General features: G+C 44.6%; 2 protein-coding genes across 4 annotated transcripts in view; one reads left to right on the plus strand and one right to left on the minus strand.

Annotated features, from left to right (window-relative positions):
* Positions 1–1,565, plus strand: part of LOC140457815 (uncharacterized) — a 128,887-nt gene extending 127,322 nt beyond the window's left edge. The window contains exon 42 of the mRNA XM_072551432.1: positions 1,095–1,565. Coding sequence (XP_072407533.1) covers positions 1,095–1,098 — 4 coding nt within the window. The 3' untranslated portion in view covers positions 1,099–1,565. The remainder of the gene's footprint in view (positions 1–1,094) is intronic.
* Positions 1,566–2,063: 498 nt separating this feature from the next.
* Positions 2,064–19,797, minus strand: part of LOC140458226 (E3 ubiquitin-protein ligase TRIM33-like) — a 112,453-nt gene continuing 94,719 nt past the window's right edge. For 2 of the 3 annotated variants that reach the window (XM_072552500.1, XM_072552503.1), the window contains 5 exons: positions 14,613–14,950; positions 11,279–11,411; positions 8,265–8,342; positions 7,597–7,749; positions 2,064–2,459 (listed from right to left, as the gene is read on the minus strand). In XM_072552500.1, coding sequence (XP_072408601.1) covers positions 2,238–2,459; positions 7,597–7,749; positions 8,265–8,342; positions 11,279–11,411; positions 14,613–14,950 — 924 coding nt within the window. In that variant the 3' untranslated portion in view covers positions 2,064–2,237. Of the gene's footprint in view, positions 2,460–5,747; positions 5,863–7,596; positions 7,750–8,264; positions 8,343–11,278; positions 11,412–14,612; positions 14,951–19,797 lie in introns of all 3 variants that reach the window. The other variant, XM_072552502.1, reaches the window with a different exon arrangement.

Raw genomic sequence — 19,797 nt, forward strand, 5'->3', positions numbered from 1 at the left:
TTATATTTTGCAGATAAAAGCAGACAGGCAACAATGGCTGTGCATATCAGTGATCAGATCTTAGTTGTGGTTTGTTACGGATGTGGGCAATCCATTTCCTTGATCTAACTAGTAGAGATTGAGATTTGGACAAACAATGTTCATTGCTAGAAACTGAATAGAGTTACACAAGTACTGCTATCAATGCAATACTTGATCCAAGCTTGCTGTATCTCTCCACTGACTGATTCCATCAATCCATGGGGTTAACTACATTCCAGACACTAATCCTCTTAGGCTAATAGACAAAAACCTCATCTGGGGCAATCGTGCAGGTGCATTTGCCCTGTGAAGTCATCTTGGTTTCAATCTCCTGCATAACCAAACAGAGAAGCTCAGCTCATCAGGATGCCATTGGCATCATGCTGAAGAGAATCCTGTTGGTATTGACACAGCATGGCCCCCAAGGCTGAATGGTCCTCAGCAAGCAGTACCTTCAGGCAAGGATGCCATTGTCAGAAAAGAAGCAGAGGGCGGTTTGGAACAATGCAGTCTGTTAAACAGTTTAGCGAGGTGTGGCAGTCATGGATGTTTCTTCCACCATTTGATGTTTGCTCAAAGTTGACAAACACTAAATCTTTCATATTTTCTTCTGACAGAACTAGAGTATTTTTGACTTCATCAGCCTCCAGTGAAATTGCTGAGAACTCCCATTTCTTATCTTTAATTTTGTATTCTAGCGGTAGGCCTTTTGACAGAACCACAACTAACACTAAAGTACCTCAGATACTCTGATGAATTGGCCTCCTGTTGGCTTTTCAACACCTCAGCAGCAGAATGACATTTGCAAATCCTGCTCTATGACAAGGAGGGGAATGGAGGACTATAGTACACAATGACACAGCAGATCTGCCCATCACAAGGCAAAATAACTAGCTATTCCTCTGGTACATAGGCAGACATTTTGTGCAGTGTATCTGGTACTTCATTCATTTCATATAAATCTTAACATTATCCACTTAACAATGTAAATACAAGAGTGACCTTTGTTTTATTTACCATCCAAAATTCCTGATTTATATACTAACATGATGTACCTTAATCCCACCCTTTAGGTAATGAATGACCATCCATCCAGTCTCAATTCAAGATGAAGCTTGTACAAGATTTATTTTTGGGGCAGGGGTTGTAGTTAAAATATTCTTTTAAATTATGTGACTAATTACATGGCTTTTAAGTGTTGAGATATATAATGACGACAAACTAGAAAGCCTGCATTTATTCATTTCATTTTCACATTGTGATTAATAGAATAAGGATGACTAGTTATCCAGATGAAACAACTATCAGCATCTGTGGCGCAAAAGCAGATTTAGTCACTGGAGTAGCAATGTTAATTCTGCTTTTGCTGCACAGACTTGCTGAGTTTCTCTAGCAATTTCTGCTTTTGGTTCAGATCTTCAGCATCTGCGATTCTTGGTTGTTATCTTAGTAGATGGCTTATTTTCAAATTGGGATTGTGTATTATGAAGGTTAAAATAAACTTCTGTCAATGCTGCCATAATTTTAACTCCAATAAAAGCTCTCTAGCCAAATTACTGCCTAATTGTGTTTGAGTGTTGTGGTTCAGCTTCAATGAAGGCACAACAGCAGCACCCTTCATAAAGTGTGTTTTGTGAAGAAATATCGCCAAACATTTATGTAAGAGCTGAGCTACCCCGCTTCGTAGCCTCGGGGGTAGCAGTCACCCAGGGACCTGTCAAAGTTTTCATTTTACCTGCAGGTCCTGCTAGTTTTACCTTGGATGCAGTCACTGGAGATTGTGCTCAGCAGTGGGCAAGGGGTGCTAGGACCTTATTTTCCTCAGTGTGAACATTTGCAATTTTAAAAATGGTCTTAAGGCAGCCTGGTCAGTAGAGGAGAGAACACAATGGTGAGAGTGTGGTACTTCTGCAGCGTGTGGAGAACATCCAGATAGCAGCAATCACCAACTCACCTCAAAAAGGTGAAAATCAAATACAAACGTGGGTGAAAAGTAGTGACTGATATTGGGATTCACAAACAAAAAAAAATGGCAGACATGGTTATGAGGTAGTAGAAATGTCTTTAATTTACCACCTGCTGGTTTGTACTTCTAATACAGAATAGTGTTCATCACTAACTAGATATTTCAAGCATTGCTTCTTAAATATTATTTCTATGATACAAATATTACAGTTATCACCAAGTCTATGTAACAAGAGAAGATTGTTTTACAGTCATTTGATGAAGATCGGGCTGTCTCTCCCTTTGCAACGCTTTCGTCGAGGCTGGACCACATCGTCGTCATCGTCCTCTGAGTCAATGTTGACCTTTGGGCTCTCACTGCCCACTTTGGTGGGTGGCAAGGGTGGGAAAGTCCTGTCTGGAAACAGCGCCATCAGCTTTGAGTCAAAGATCTGCTCCAAGGTCTTACCAGCATGGGCCACCTCAGAATCCGGCTGCAGGGAAACAAAAGCAAAATGGCATTTCTATAACCACAGCACACCTTTTTCTCCCCCCCTCCCACATGCACTGGGCCAAACACAATCTCTGCCATTTCCCTGAAGGCACCCAGATCTCTGCTGTTTTGCAAGCGCTGTAGTTTATGTTTTGCCATTTCAGATTGTGGGAAGAGGCTAAGGGGAATGTGGACGCATATTGAAGTCAGCAAGTTCCAGTCTGGTTTATGCGAATACATTCCCTTCTGAGCACTGAGGGGATATGATAGAGGTCCTCAAGGTGGTTTGGCCAAGAAGGATGGAGGGAGTCTTTACCCATTAGGTAAAGGGTCAGCAACCAAAAGACAAAGGTGACATAAGGAAAACATTTTAAAACAAGTAGGTTTGGAATATACCAGCAGATGTAGAGTCAGTATGGATAGAGCTGAGAAATTCTAAGGGTAAAAAGACCCTCTTGGGAATTATCTACAGGTCCCCAAACAGTCTGGATGTCAGATGTAAGTTGAATCAGGAGTTGAAATTGGCCTGTCGCAAAGATGTTACTACAGTTGTTATGGGGGATTTCAACATGCAGGTAGACTGGGAGAATCAGGTTGGCATTGGACCTCAAGAAAGAGACTTTGTGGAGTGCCTCCAAGATGGATTCTTAGAACAGCTGGTGCTGGAGCCGACCAGGGAGAAGGCAATTCTGGATCTGGTGTTGTGCAATGAACCAGAATTTGTCAGGGACCTCGAAGTGAAGGAGCCATTGGGAAGTAGTGACCATAATACAATAAGCTTCAAATCTGCAATTTGAGAGGGAGAGGACACAATCAGAAGTGACAATATTTCTGTTGAATAAAGGGAACTATGGAGCTATGAGGGAGGAGCTGGCCAAAGTTCAATGGTGCAATACCTTAGCAGGGATGACAATGGAGGAACAATGGTGGATATTTCTGGGTTTAATGCAGAAGATGCAGGATCAGTTCATTCCAAAAAGGAAGAAAGATCCTAGGAGGAGGCATGGGTGGTCGTGGCTGACGAGGGAAGTTAAACATATAAAGTTAAAAGAGAAAAAGTATACCCTAGCAAAGATAAGTGGGAAAATGGAGGACTGGGAAGCTTTTAAAGAACAACAGAGGATTACTAAGAAGGAAATATGCAGAGAAAAAGTGAGGTACAAAGGTAAACTGGCCAAAAATATAAAGGAGGATAGTAAAAGCTTTTTCAGTTATGTGAAAGGCAAAAAAATGGTTAAGACTAAAATTGGGCACTCGAAGACAGAAACAGGGGAATATATTACAAGGAACAAAGAAATGGTAGAAGAATTGAATTGGTACTTCAGATCTGTGTTCACTGGGGAAGACACAAGCAATCGCCCTGAGGTAACAGTGGCTGAAGGACCTGAACTTAAGGGAATTTATATTTGCCAGGAATTGGTGCTGGAGAGACTGTTAGGTCTGAAGGTTGATAAGTCTCCAGGGCCTGATGGTCTACATCCCAGGGTACTGAAGGAGGTGGCTCGAGAAATCGTGGATGCGTTGGTGATTATTTTCCAGAGTTCGATAGATTCGGGATCAGCTCCTGCGGATTGGAGAGTGGCTAATGTTGTACCACTTTTTAAGAAAGGTGGAAAAGAGAAAGCAGGAAATTATAGACCAGTTAGTCTGACCTCAGTGGTGGGAAAGATGCTGGAGTCTATTATAAAGGATGAAATTATGACGCATTTGGACAGTAGTAACAGGATAGGTCAGTCAGCATGGATTTATGAAGGGGAAGTCATGCTTGACTAACTTTGAGGATGTAACTCTGAAGATGGACGAGGGAGATCCAGTAGATGTAGTGTACCTGGACTTTCAGAAAGCTTTTGATAAAGTCCCACATAGGGAGGTTAGTGAGTAAAATTAGGGCACATTGTATTGGGGGCAGAGTACTAACTTGGATTGAAAATTGGTTGGCTAATAGGAAACAAAGAGTAATGATAAATGGCTCCATTTCAGAATGGCAGGCAGTGACCAGTGGGGTACCGCAGGGATCAGTGATGCGGCCGCAGCTTTTTACAATATATGTTAATGATATAGAAGGTGGTATTAGTAATAACATTAGCAAATTTGCTGATGATACTAAGCTGGGTGGCAGGGTGAAATGTGAGGAGGATGTTGTTAGGAGATTACAGGGTGACCTGGAAAAGTTAGGTGAGTGGTCAGATGCATGGCAAATATAGTTTAATGTGGATAAATATATGGCTATCCAATTTGGTGGCAAGAACAGGAAGGCAGGTTACTATCTAAATGGAGTCAGGTTAGGTAAAGGGGCAGTACAAAGAGATCTGGGAGTTCTTGTACACCAGTCAATGAAAGCAAGCATGCAGGTACAGCAGGTAGTGAAGGCAGCTAATAGCATGCTTGCCTTCATAACAAGAGGGATTGAGTATAGAAGCAAAGAGGTTCTTCTGCAGCTGTACAGGGCCCTGGTGAGACTGCACCTGGAGTACTGTGTACAGTTCTGGTCTCCAAATTTGAGGAAAGATATTCTGGCTATTGAGGGAGTGCAGCGTAGGTTCACGAGGTCAATTCCTGGAATGGATAGATTACCTTACACTGAAAGACTGGAGTGACTGGGCTTGTATACCCTTGAGTTTAGAAGATTGAGAGGGGATCTGATTGAGACATATAAGATTATTAAAGGATTGGACACTCTGGAGGCAGGAAACATGTTTCCGCTGATGGGCGAGTGCCAAACCAGAGGACACAGCTTAAAAATACAGGGTAGACCATTTCGGACAGAGATGAGGAGAAACTTCTTCACCCAGAGAGTGGTGGCTGTGTGGAATGCTCTGCCCCAGAGGGCAGTAGAGGCCCAGTCTCTGGATTCATTTAAGAGAGAGTTGGATAGAGCTCTCAAGGATAGTGGAATCAAGGGTTATGGAGATAAGGCAAGAACAGGATACTGATTAAGGATGATCAGCCATGATCATATTGAATGGTGGCGCAGGCTCGAAGGACAGAATGGCCTACTCCTGCACCTATTGTCTATTGAGTGTGGAGGAGGCACTTTGAGAGGAATTAGGAAGAAATAGTTGCAGGTTTAGGAGAACAAAGGGGAGTGGGACGAGCTTGTTGAAAGTAATTGATCAACCTGAAAATACCAGCCAATTGTTGGTACCTACTGACAACTCAACGGACATGGGAAATACGGGCATAGTGAAGGCAGGGAGATGAAACAGACCAAAGTTAAAACCTGATGCCACGTGGCAAGATCTGTTTATAGTGACATTTGGGAACAGTCATCAGCTTCACCCCACAGTACCATTCTGAGTACATAATCCAGGCCATGTCTCCAGTGTCACTTAAAGTGTGACAATGCCAGCGGTACTAGCCAGTGCATAAGACACTAACAGGTTCTGTTTGAGAATTGCAGCTGTCTGAAAGAGAGGAATATAAATTTTAGCTGCAGCACTTTGGTGACATTTCTGTGACAAGCTAACTAGGAAAATGGTTGCCCTTTTCTATACACCTGCAAACTACTTAAAGTGTATATTGCAATCCCAAACCAGTCAGTCAGTAACTGCTGTACCCTCTAATGAATAATGTGTCAAGGAAACAATTAGGAAATGGGTCATTTTTGATCAAGTATTGTGCAAGGACAGGTTAGTTAGTAGTCTTAATGTATAATTAAAGTACCCTCTGGGGAACAGTTATCAAAATGATTTAATCTCAAACTGAATATGAAATTATTATAATTGAGGCTAAAACAGAGGTCTTCTGTTCAAATAAAGCCAATTATGTCAGGAAGAACAACAAGTTGGACAAAACAGATCAGGCATTTTAGTTGAAATGTATGACACAGTGTTAAAATCAACTGAACTTTTCTTAAAAATCACTCCATTCTCAACAAACGTGCATTGTGTTGGGGAGTAACCGCCTTCACAAAGGAAGTCCTCAATCAGTGATGGGTGGTGCAGATGCTTAAAGCGAGATATCTAAAGGCTACTGGAAAAAATATTGCTTCAGGAAAATCATTGCAGCAGCATAATCGGGAACTGTGCTGGTTGTATCAGAACATGTGCAAAGTTCTAAATTCGGAGAGAATTACCGGAATTAAAACCTAAACTTCAGGGATAACCAGGCCCACCCCTCTGCCAGTAACCACTGTGCTCCATAACGAGCCCACCTTTTCAACCTGCCTCCTCCTCATCCCCAAAATGACTTAGCCCAACCTTCCTTTGTATCGGTCTTCAGAGCAGAAGACAAAACAACATTACAAGAAACAAAACGTCTAATGAGAATGCAGAACATATTGGGACTAAAAAAAAACTGCTAGGTCTTTAAAATGGCAGCCTCCACCATAGGAGTTTAAAATAAATGGAAGCAGACAGAAAGAATAGACACATTGGTTTTGTTGTTTTGAGGTTCCAGAACAGTCCTTGGTGGATTGGAAGGTAGCAAACATAGCCCTGCTAGTCCAGAAAGAGGAAGCGAGAGAAAAACAGGGAGCTACAGGGTAGAACAACAGTAATTCACACATATTCAGCATTTTTAAAATTATAAATATAATCCCTGGTGCTTCCAAGGAGCTCAATCAAATAAACTCTAAATGTCAAGCCACAGAGCTCATCCAATATCAGTAGCAGGGAAAAACTTTGACTTATTAAATCAGGTACATGACCAACAGCGCATAATGTATTCCAAGCCCCCTTCTCTCCCAGAGTGGAAGTTCGTCACCTTTACCCTTGAAGGGCTGCCAAACAAGACAGTGACAACAATCAGAACAACTGGGCAGAACTGTGAAAGGGAACGGGAAATAGTGGGTGACATCTATTAATGACCTTTGAGGCTATTAGCTTCAAGGGTAGACAGGAAACTAGCAGTAGGGATATACTGGAGGCATTTGAAATGGTTCACAGAAGAGAGAATTTCACCAAGAGTAGTGCTGAGTGGGGTAAGGGGTGGGCAGGGGTCACATACAGACATAGGCTTAGGTTTGGTTCCAAAGGAAAGCCACTGATCCATGCCATCCCAAGCTGGCTCTCCCTCTCCTATCATGCCCCCATTTTAAAGATTAATCAAACCTGCCACTCTGCCAATTTAGGTTTCCAATCAACACACTAACTACAGAATGTAGGCCATAAACTGGTTTAATGTATTATTGCCGTTACCTCATTGAATTCTTCGCAATTCTTAAAGATCAGCCTGATATCACCCACAAACTCCTCGGCCGTATGATAGTGCTGTGAGTGTTGCCTCTGCAGTTTCATCTTCACAGTGCACATGTCCATTGGCTTCTTTATAATTTTGTAGTAGTCAGGAACCTGCAAGAGACAGAGGAGCCTTCTTGAGCTCTCAGTGGGATTAATGGCAATAGGAGATGGAATGGGTGGGCAACAGTGGCTGCAGACTGGCAGACCAGAGGATGACTGTTCTAACCTCACCATCCAAAGTGTTTTCCCTCCTTCAACCCAATCCCTAACACGGGATTCCAGCCTCAAGCAATGGGGCTATGACCTCCTGCTCAGTAAGAAATACAGTTCTGCTTTTAAAAATCCTGACCACACACACACACACACACACACACACACACACACACACACACACACTCACGCTCGTCTACCTACAGATTCGGAATGTGGTCAGCATTCCCCACTGTTGGCAAGCTGGTATAGGCCTCGCCAGATGAACAGATAGATAATCTGCACTCAGTCACAGCTTACACCTAATGGAAAGGTCACTGCAGGATGAAACAGGGCAATGCCTCGCGGCTGCACAGTACACCAGCTCATCCTCAGGGATGTGGAATATTAGAGCAAACCAAAGAAAACCCACTTACAACGGAGGCAGGAACTGGCTCTTGGAAAGCAACACTCAGTTCATCACAGTACATGGACAGCAGCAGGTTCTCACATTTCTGAAACAGAAAATACATCCACCCATCACTCTCCCCAAAGAAAGATCCCATGTTCATTGCAACATTCACCATCTAAGAAGTACACGCAACATACTTTACAGCAAATGAAGTAGGATTGCAATTTTAGTCAGTCATTGTTGTAATGTAGTATGGCGGCCCATTTGCACACCAGCAGTAGTGTGAAAATAAACATGTAATCAGCTTTAAGGCGTTGCTGAATGATAAGTGTTACCTCAAATACAGTGAATCCACTCTCTCCTTGGGATGTCTGATGTCCTACTGAAGGGACAGATGGATTCTAGTCAGAGCCTACAAAATCTTAAAATGAGTACTCACCTCTTGACTCCCCAAAGCCTGTCCTCTATCTACAAGACACACATCAGGAGCCATAAGAGAAAAACCCAACTTGCCTGGATGGGTACAACTTCAACAATATTCAAAAAAGCTCAACATCATCCAGGACAAAGTAGTCAGTAACAGCAGTGTGCACGGTTTACAAGATACACTACAGAAATTCACTACGGCTCCAAACCCATGACGACCACCACCATCTCGAAGAAAAAAAAAGACATCAGATGCCATTTAGAAGGACAAGGACAGCAGATGCATTGAAACACCTGCAAGTTCCCCTCAAACTCACTCACCATCCTGACTTGGAAAATGTGTCACCACTCCTTCAGTTTTGTTGGTCAAAATCCTGGCATTCTCTCCCTAACAGCATTGTGGGTCTCCCAACATCACAAGGACTGCAGCAGCTCAAGAAGGCAGTTCACCCCAACTTCTCAAGGACACCTAGGGAAGGACAATAAAACGCTGGCCCGGCCAACGACCCCCAACATCCCACGAGTGAATAGAGAAACAAAACAACTAACATTTAATACATTGTAGGCCACTCCAAACAGTTCATCACCTGTTCCACTCCCGGGAATGGGACATGTGCCTTGTAGATAGAGGACAGGCTTTGGGGAGTCAAGAGGTGAGTTACTCATTTTGAGTTGAGAATCCATCTGTCCCACAGCTGCCTCACAGCTCCAGGGACGTGTGTGTCTGTGTCTGTGTGTGTGTGTGTGTATGTGTGTATTCCACGTCTGCGTGGGTTTCCTCCGGGTGCTCCGGCTTCCTCCCGCAGCCCAAAGATGTGCTACTTATGTGAATGGGCCATGCTAAATTGCCCATTCTGTTCAGGGATGTTTAGGTTAAGTGCATTAGTCAGGCAGGTAAATATTGGATAATAGGATAGGGGGAATGGGTTTGGGTGGGTTATTCTTCAGAAGGTCAGTGTGGATTTGTTGAGCCGATGGGCCTGTTTCCACACTGTAGGGATTCAAAAAATAAACACTTCCAGCATTCAGGATGAGATGTCAAAATGTTGCCAACTAAGCGTTTTTAATATCTGTACAACATGCAGAGAGGGCCAATCCATCAATCCATAACTGAACCATCTCCACCTCCAGTGTCCTCTTTCCTCCCCTTCCCCCCGCCTCCCCCGACTACTCCCACAAGTCAGTCAACAACACCTTGAAGCTGATCAAATGTTCATTATCACAATAATGCTGGTATGCAAATGGGCTGTCATACTAAAATACTACAAGGCAGAATACATTCAGGAAACACCACTCCCAGCTTGCTGATAAGGCACAAGATACTGAAATTACTGAGTGCACCGAGAGAGAAACAGAGAGTGATGCTTCTGAAAAGACAGGGTGAAACATTAACTCTGAACTCTCTCCAAAGATGCTGAGCATCTTCCATCATGTCTCTGTCCTTGTTTCTGGTTTCCAACATCTTGGATTTGTTTTCCTGTTTCAATGGATTCAGAATGTCATTTTTCTGACCTCTGCTCTCCCCCCTCACAAACATTACCAGTTTTCTTGAGGGCAGTTGAGATGGGCAGCAAATGCAGAGCGTGCCAGCCATGTCACAGAATAAAAAACTGCATCTCTGGCGTGAAATGCATGATGCATTTGGCTGAGAGTTCCGACTGAGAACATTGACAAAATGTCCTTTTCTCAGGGATGTAGCTATTAGGAGCCACGGTTACGCCAGCCTCTCTCAAGTGAGCAAATAAGGACCCCCTCTCTGAACTAATCAGCTCAGTTGAAAGTCCCCTCTGCTGCTTCCATAGCCATTACATCGGAAGTTGTGGAAGACCACAAGCCTATACTATCTGGAGAGCATAGCTCCATTTGGATGTTGGACCCAATGAAACATTAGTGAACAATATTGGTCCCAGCAAGAATAACTTTCAGTGGGTAGTGCTCAGACACAGGGCACGGGCTGCAGACTTAAGGCATCACTCAGGAGAGAAATCTCACAACTGTGCATTTATCAACGTTTGGCTCAAAGTTACAAAACAGTACAGGAAAGAAGAAGGTGGTATAATCTACATTCATGAGGCACATTTCACAACTTTTGTATTCCCAAAATTGCTTAACAGCCAAATACATACTTTTGAATAAAGTACATTATTTTAATATAGAAAACACAGCCATTAGTATGCCCACAGAAGGCTCCTCTGTGTGATAAGGATGAACTCAACCTTATTATTGATCAGGCCAGAAGGAAAAGCTCCTCTTAAGAAAAGTGCAGGGGAATTTTTGACATCTGAGGGGACAAATAAATAAGTCTCTAGGTTTAACATCTCCCTGAAAAAGCAGGGCCCCTGAGAGTGCAGCACTCCCTCAGCCAGGCCAGCCTAGATTTCCACATTCAAATCGCTGGAGTGGGACTCGAACCCTGATCCTTGTGGGATCAGAGGCCAGAGTGCTGACCACCAAGTTACAACTGACATCATCAACAATTTGTGAAGATTAAACCCAACATTACAATGTCTTTTTTTTTTAAATTCCACCCTTTCACTTCTCGAATTTGGCAACAGGAAAGTAACATACTTAGCTGTGTGGTTTTCCCAGAAACAATGCAACCACTGGACATACCCTTTGATCGACTGGGGCCATCTCAGAGACTGCAACCACTTTCCTCTTTTCACCCACTTGCCACTGGTCTTCGCAGTCATACATCACTTCTGGGTTCACAGGGTCTCGACAAAATGTGCAGATCCATTCACCGCTAAACAAAATAAATTAACCAACTCAGACAGGCGAGACTACTTACAACATCATCTGGGCTAGAGAGGCCCTTCAGTCCATCTGCTCAGGCAAGTCTAACCGATCTCTTTCACGGAATTGAATATCTTCTTGACTAGTTTTGAAGAACCACTTCACAACACTTTTCACTCATGGCTTCAGTCATTTTTTAGTTGTTATGAAGTGTAGCTAGTCACTAGTGTGATGTAGGAAATACTACAGTCAATTCAAGCACAACAACATTACGATAAATGGCCAGAGCAATTCCAAAAAAAAAACAAGTTGATAAAGTGCACATAATGTCAAGGGCACCGGGGAGGAGTCGCTCATTCACTCATCTTAGATTAACTTGAAATTCGCTCTGCTACATTATTTGTCAGGAATAATCTACTCATTATGAAGCAGTTTTCAAAAGGGTAACTTGCAATTGTAACTGATTCAGTGTGCATTTGGTCAATTGTACAGTGAAAATGTCAAAAGGAAATCCAAAAATAGACTTTAAAATTTCCATTTGAGCATTAATGTGTGACAACGAGTTAGCAGTTTCACACCTCTGCTTCCTGGGTTTAAATCACCAAGCCTCCTCTACCTAATGACTGGGGCAAGGGGCTGAACGTACAAAACCATCCCTAACTGAGCTACCTCATGGAGAGAGGAACCTGTAGGATGGAATGCAGGAACTGCCAAATGATTGAAAAAGGTCCAACCTCCAGCTACGTTACTTTCTATTATCTTGGCGGTTGTATGTTGCAAAGTTAACTATAGGTGTTAAATTATGAAATTAAAACTTTCATTAATTAGTCCACAGAGTCTGATAGAAGGCAAGGAAGTATGTAGTAGTGAACAGCCTTGCAAATTTCAGGTCTCTTGTGCCTGTTAGATCATATGGTTTGACTACAAATCTACGTTCAAGTCAAACTGGATGAACAGAAGGACACATCAAGAGCTATATTCAGCTTAGTCTTAGAGGCAACTTATGCCTTTGTACCAAATACTGCTATACATGGTAATAAAAGACATACAGAAGTTTTCGATTTAACTTGACAGATTAACCCATCTTTGTGTGTTCTTGTCCACATAAGAGTTCATTCATAATCTAGTGTTCTAACTCCACCCACACTGTGCTATTTGTGCTCAAATGATGTGCAGCTCCATGACACCATTGCAAGGTTGCTCCAGGATTCTGAAGTCCTTACAGAACAGTTCCTCCCAAATCTGTCACACCCACTATGTTCCAAATTACTCACAGTAGTTTTCTTTCGAAGAAATCAAATTTGCATTTGAATTAATGATTCTAGTTGCTATCACTGTATTCCTAGTCAGACTGTTTTCACACTTCTGGTGAACAAACTATAAATCCATAAAGTGTAGGAATAGAAGGTGGTCATTTATTTAATGAGGTCATGGCTGATCTGATAATCCTCAATTCCATTTTTCTATTTAATCTCCATTAACAGGCAATCCCCAGTCTTGAATATACTTAATGATGACCCAGCCTCTACAGTGCTTTGCAGTGAAGACTTCCACAGATTCAATACCCTCAGAAGAATTCTTCCTAATTCTGCCTTCAATGGGAGACCCCTCATTCTGAGATGATGTCCTCTGGTCCTAGACTGTCCCGCAGAAGGAAACCATCTTTCTACATCTACCATCAAGCCCCCTGAGAATCTTCTACGTTTCAGTAAGGTCACCATTCATTCTTCTCCATTCTAGCAAATACAGGCCCAATCTCTCCTCATAAGACAGTCCCTCCAAAGCAGGAACAAAAGCAGGAGGTTGCTGAAAAAGCTCAGCAGGAGCAGGCAGCATCTGAGAGGAGAAATCAGCGTTAACGTTTCGGGTCCAGTGACTCTTCCTTGGAACTGGTAAGGTGGCGGCGGCTGGAGCCTGCAAACTGTAAATACCAAAGCTGGCGTAAAGCGTTATTGGAATTGCGGATGCAAATAGGCAGGGGCTGGACCAGGGCAATCAAGGTAGGAGGTGGTGAGATCTGTGGGGCAGGAGCAGGTTGAACACTGGGTCTGCCTGGGCAGTCCTGTACCTCCAGGTCAGCCTAGTGAATGTTCTCTGGACCATTTCCAATGTCAATGTTTCTTTCCTTAGATAAGGGGTCGAAACAGCATTCTTAGTGTGGTCTGACAGTATTTTGGAAGAGTGATAGATCAGGACATAGTTGGCATGAGGACACACAATTAGGAACTGGGGTAGGCCAGAGGCTTGTTCTGCCATTCAGTAACATGGCGGCTGACCTGACTGCAACCTAAACTTCACTTTTCTGCCTGCCTCCCATTTCCTCGCTCCAGGTTGATCCGGATTCTGTCTAACGCAGTTGGAATATATTTAATGAACCACCTTCCACTGCTCTCTGGGGGAGAAAATGCCAAGCATTAACCCATCTTCAGAAGGTGGAAAGAAAAATCATTTCAGGGAAATGAGGAGCCCCTTATATGTAAGCAGTGTTAAAAACTAGTACTAAATCTTTCCCGTATAGAAAATATACATGTCTCAGTACGATTACATTTCCCTCTTAGTTCATTTGAGTAAAGGACCTTTCCTCACAAGATAACTCATTTATCACAGAAGTCAGCGAGTGACCTTTCTGTGAACTTCTCCAAATGTAATGACAGGTGTCCCTCCATATCCACAGGTGATATGTCCCAAGACCTATCACGGATACTCAAAACCACAGACAGCAGCGAACCCCTCATTTAAGTGAGGAAATTTATCTCCCCAGCAGCTGCCTGGAATTATTTCTGGAATGATGTAATATCTCGAGCCACAGTACGCCATGGATAACTGAAACCATGGAAACCGATTCCGCGGATACGGGGGTTCTACTGTATGTCCTTCCGAAAACAAACTACATGCAGTGTTCCAGATACTCAAAAGAAGACCTTGACCTAAGCTGACAGATTCAATTCTTCAATTGTGTACTTTTTTTCGCTGAACAATCAGACTTGCCACATTACAGGTCAGAGGTTAGAAATACTGCAGCAAGTAACTCACCTCCTGACTCCCCAAAACCTGTCCACCATCTACAAGGCCCAAGTCAGGAGTGTGAGGGTATACTCCCCAATTGCCTGACAGGCGAGGATGAGGATGAGGATGAGGATGAGGATGAGGATGAGGATGAGGATGAGGATGAGGATGAGGATGAGGATGAGGATGAGGATGAGGTCATTACCTTGGAAAGCTGAGGAGAGCTGGCACGTGGCAGACGAGATGAAACACTTTGGGGCACTTCTCACAGCACAGCAGGTCACCCCCGTTCTGACAGACCGCGCACCAGTCCTCGTTGGGATCATCCTCTTTCCCATGGTCTCCCCCGACCCGTGCAGGCTTGTGAGATGCACCAGGGGGCTGGGTCCCCCGATCCTGGGGGTCCCCAGGATTGGAGGAGGGGGATGCCGTGCTATCTGGAGGGTCTGCTTTAGCCAGTCCATCACGGTGGCCAACTGTCTGCCCGTCCGACACCAGCTTGCCGGGCAGGAGAGAGGTGCTGCTGTCCTGCGGATTGGTCAGCTACATGACAGCAAGAATAAGAGAGGTCACCACACAAAATAAGTACATAGATAAAATGATAGCAATCAGAAGTCAACGTGATGTTTCACAACCATAGACTAAAGGGGTCCATCTGCCTGGGTCACAGCACGATCCTGATCACCGAGCGGGCGGAATAGTTAAGGACAAATCTGCTCTGGATGATCCCAGTAAGGCTGCCCACCCTCCGAATATCAATGACAGTATTAAGACACAGATCTTCTATAACAGTGGTTTTAGAAAGAGCAAGGCAGCGTCTACAGTTTTAGTCAATAACATGCGCAAACAAGTTGGTGAAGAAACCTCACAAACTTGAAATAAATTAGAACCTACTATCATTTTTCCAACTTATGATAAAATCTGATTGGTGGTAGTCCTAATTCAATATCCCATTAGCAGATTGCTTTCCACCGAACGCCACTCTCTTCTTCCCTAAAATGGGTCCCATTTAAATAAGAATCATTGCCGTGGAGGTGATAAATGTCGCTGGTGTAGTCATTCAGAGATCAGGCTGAAGCACTGTGGACAAGGGAGCAGCTCCCCATCACAGCAGCTGCTGGCGTTGAAGTCCCATTAATAAAAGTCTGGGGCTGAAACCTTGTCTCTGTATCGATGACCTTAAACCTAATTCCTGGATTAGTGGTGCTGGAAGACCAAGTAACAAGGACAGAACGCCCCTGGTGCTCACTTTCCGCCTTACCAACATTCGCATAAACCACAACATCTGCCAACATTTCCGTCACCTCCAAACAGACCCCACCACCAGGGATATATTTCCCGCCCCACCCCTTTCCACCTTCTGCGAAGACCGCTCCCTCAGTGACTACCTGGTCAGGTCCATGCCCCCCTACAACCCACCCTCTTGTCCTGCCACCGCAGGAACTGTAAAACCTGCGCCCACACCTGCTCCTTCACCTCTATCCAAGGCCCCAAAGGAGCCTTCCACATCCAAAGTTTTACCTGCACATCCACTAATATCATTTATTGTATCTGTTGCTCCCGATGCGGTCTCCTCTACATTGGAGAGACTGGGCGCCTCCTAGTAGACCGCTTTAGGGAACATCTCCAGGACACCTGCACCAATCAACCACACCGCCCTGTGGCCCAACATTTCAACTCCCCATCCCACTCTGCCGAGGACATGGAGGTCCTGGGCCTCCTTCACTGCCACTCCCTCACCACCAGATGCCTGGAGGAAGAATACTTCAACCCCAAGGCATCAATGTGGACTTCAACAGTTTCCTCATTTCCCCTTCCCCCACCTCACCCTATTTCCAAACTTCCAGCTCAGCACTGTCCCCATGACTTGTCTTACCTGCCTATCTCCTTTTCCACCTATCCACTCCACCCTCTCCTCCTTGACCTATCACCTTCATCCCCTCCCCCACTCACCTATTGTACTCTATGCTACTTTCTCCCCACCCCCACCCTCCTCTAGCTTATCTCTCCACGCTTCAGGCTCTCTGCCTTTATTCCTGAAGAAGGGCTTTTGCCCGAAACATCGATTTTACTGCTCCTTGGATGCTGCCTGAACTGCTGTGCTCTTCCAGCACCACTAATCCAGAATCTGGTTTCCAGCATCTGCAGTCATTGTTTTTACCCCTTAAACCTAATTCCTGATTGTTGTAAACCAGGAAGTCTGCCACACTCATCTGGTGTGACCCACATGAGACTCCAGACCCACTGCAATCAACTGTGAATTGCCCTCTGAAACAGCCTCACAAGGCACTCAAGCAATAAATGTCAGGGATGACCAAAGAGAAAAAACATTTTTAAAAACGCTCACTCTCTGAATGTTCCACAATAACCTCCAAGTGCCCTCTGTTGCAGTACAGTGCTTCACGTAGAAGACTCACCAAAAACATCTAGTGGTGGACAATAATAAAAAAAAAAAAATCGGCAGCACCGATATCCCAAGGAGTTTTTAAAAAGCTGGCTAATTGCAGACAGGGTAATTGGTTTAGTGAGTACTGGGAGATTTGCATTCAGGAACAGTGTTCCTTGGACCATCCTAGATGTCTGACATTGTCTGATTGTAGCTTTCTGCAAAAACAGCGAGTGTCGTTTTTCCACACGAGGTTAATTGGTTGAAGAGCAATTGGAAACACCTTCAGAAGTCAGGACTCCCCTGTTTATACTTTGTCTGCCTCACAAATCAGCTTTCCTGATAGAGATATGTAGTTTGCAATGGAACCTTTCTACTCTTAACTAGAGCACAGCTTCACATCGCCAGGCAACGTCCAAATCAACAATGCACAACACCATGTGTTTAATGTGCTACAATCGCCAGATATATCCCAAGTAAAGCAGGAGTTGACATCTATGCAGAAACACTGAACCCTCAAAACATATGCACAATTCCTATATTCAGTAACTAGGATGTTACAGGATTTTGATTAACAGGCATTGGTTACACCGTCCACCACAGACTGCAGCAGTTCAAGGCAACAGCTCATCACCGTTTCCACAGAGCAAAAGTGAGGACTGCAGATGCTGGAAACCAGAGTTTAGATCAGAGTGGTGCTGGAAAAGCACAGCAGGTCAGGCAGCATCCGAGGAGCAGGAAAATCGACGTTTCAGGCAAAAGCCCTTCATCAGGAATAGAGGCAGGAAGCCTCCAGGTGGAGAGATAAATTGGGGGTGGGGTCGGGCTGGCTGGAGAGAAGGTAGCAAATAGGTGAATGGGGGTGGGGATGGAGGGGATAGGTCAGAGAGGAGGGTGGAGCAGATAAGTGGGAAGGAAAATAGGCAGGTAGGACAGGTCATGGGGACGGTGCTGAGCTGGAAGTTTGGAACTGGGGTAAGGTGGGGGAAGGAGAAATGAGGAAACTGGTGAAATCCACATTGATGCCCTGGGGTTGAAGTGTTCTGAGGCAGAAGATGAGGCGTTCTTCCTCCAGGCGTCGGGTGGTGAGGGAGCGGAAGTGGAAGCAGCCCAGAACCTGCATGTCCTCGGCAGAGTGGGAGGGGGAGTTGAAATGTTGGGCCACAGGGCGGTGTGGTTGATTGGTGCGGGTGTCCCAGAGATGTTCCCTAAAGCGCTCTGCAAGGAGGCGTCCAGTCTCCCCAGTGTAGAGGAGACTGCATCGGGAGCAACGGATACAATAAATGATATCGGTGGATGTGCAGGTGAAACATCGATGGATGTGGAAGCTCCCTTGGGGCCTTGGATGGTGGGTAGGGAGGTGGCGTGGGCGCAGGTTTTGCAGTTCCTGCAATGGCAGGGGAGGGTGCCAGGACGGGAGGGTGAGTTGTTGGGGGGCATGGACCTAACCAGGTAGTCACAGAGAGTGGTCTTTGCGGAAAGCAGATAGGGGTGGGGAGGGAAATATATCCCTGGTGGTGGGGTCCGTTTGGAAGTGGCGGAAATGTTGGCAGATGATGTGGTTTATGAGGAGGTTGGTAGGGTGGAAAGTGAGGACCGGGGGGGTGGGGGGGGGGGGGGGGGGGGGGGGTGGGTTCTGTCCTTGTTACGGTTGGAGGGGTGGGGTCTGAGGGCGGAGGTGCGGGATGTGGATCAGATGCCGGCATCTTCAACCACGTGAGAAGGGAAATTGTGATCTCTGAAGGAGGCCATCTGGTGTGTTCTGTGATGGAACTGGACCTCCTGGGAGCAGAGACAGAGGAATTAGGAATATGGGATTGCATTTTTGCAGGAGGTAGGGTGGGAAGAGATGTAATCCAGGTAGCTATGGGAGTCTGAGGTTTGTAAAAAATGTTAGTGTCAAGTCGGTCATCATTAATGGAGATGGAGAGGTCCAGGAAGGGGAGGGAGGTGTCAGAGATGGTCCAGGTAAATTTAAGGTTGGGGTGGAATGTGTCGGTGAAGTTGATGAACTGCTCAACCTCCTCGTGGAAGCATGATGTGGTGCCGATGCAGTCATCAATGTAGCGGAGGAAGAGGTGGGGAGCTTTCATAAGGGAAACCAGCATGGGCTTGCCAGGCATCTCCATATAATGGAAGTGTATAATTTTTAAAAATTAATAGTCAATTCTTGGAATATTTCTCTCAGTAAATTAGATTTTCCTTCATCTCGCATATTCTGTATATGAGCACTGCATTATGGTAAAAGTCTTAACTTTGCAACTTCTCATGAGTAAGACTGCCACTTGGTTGCCCCAAAAAAGGTAAATTCTGCTACTGCCCTCTCTGTAGGGTGTCTAACCCATGCTATTACGAGTGCCAACCAGAAAACTGCCGAATCTGGTGGAAATCCCAGCCGGTGATAGCTATCTAGATTTTCAACCAAGAACCTCAGGTACAGATCCAGGATTCCACAGTGAGCACACCATCCAGTAATGAACAGGAGATGAAGTAAACCATTAGACCAACCCTATTCATCCTGGAAGCCAGTAGGCTATAATCAGAAGGAAAGATTGAGAGACAGAAAACATCACAAAAACAAGTGTGTTTTTGGAGCAAATCTAGGCCTCAAAATTGTGCTGCACTTGTGAACGGGGAAGGAGGGAGGGAATAACTTGTTTTTAACTCTAGATTTGTAAATATAATTTATAAAATCTTCTAAAAATGGATCAAGTATAAAACGTGAACCACTGGTGTTGGGAAAAATGAAACCCCAATTACAAGAAAGATTTCTAAGTGGCAGCAAGTCAAGTCAACGTAGTTACTTTATGAATGACAATGTCTAGTGTTGTCGCAGAAAACCACGATCACGCAGACTATTAAAGGGCCTCAGTGTCACAATGACTAGTGTTACAGAGGGAGGCAGGCAGAGAGCGAGGGGGAGGCAGGCAGAGAGAGACAACATTGACAATGTGGGTAAAGCATGGAGAAATTTGGTAATCTCAGCAGCTGAAGTATAAAGGCT

This window comes from Chiloscyllium punctatum, chromosome 32 (assembly GCF_047496795.1).
Source record: "Chiloscyllium punctatum isolate Juve2018m chromosome 32, sChiPun1.3, whole genome shotgun sequence".
Classification (NCBI taxonomy): domain Eukaryota; kingdom Metazoa; phylum Chordata; class Chondrichthyes; order Orectolobiformes; family Hemiscylliidae; genus Chiloscyllium; species Chiloscyllium punctatum.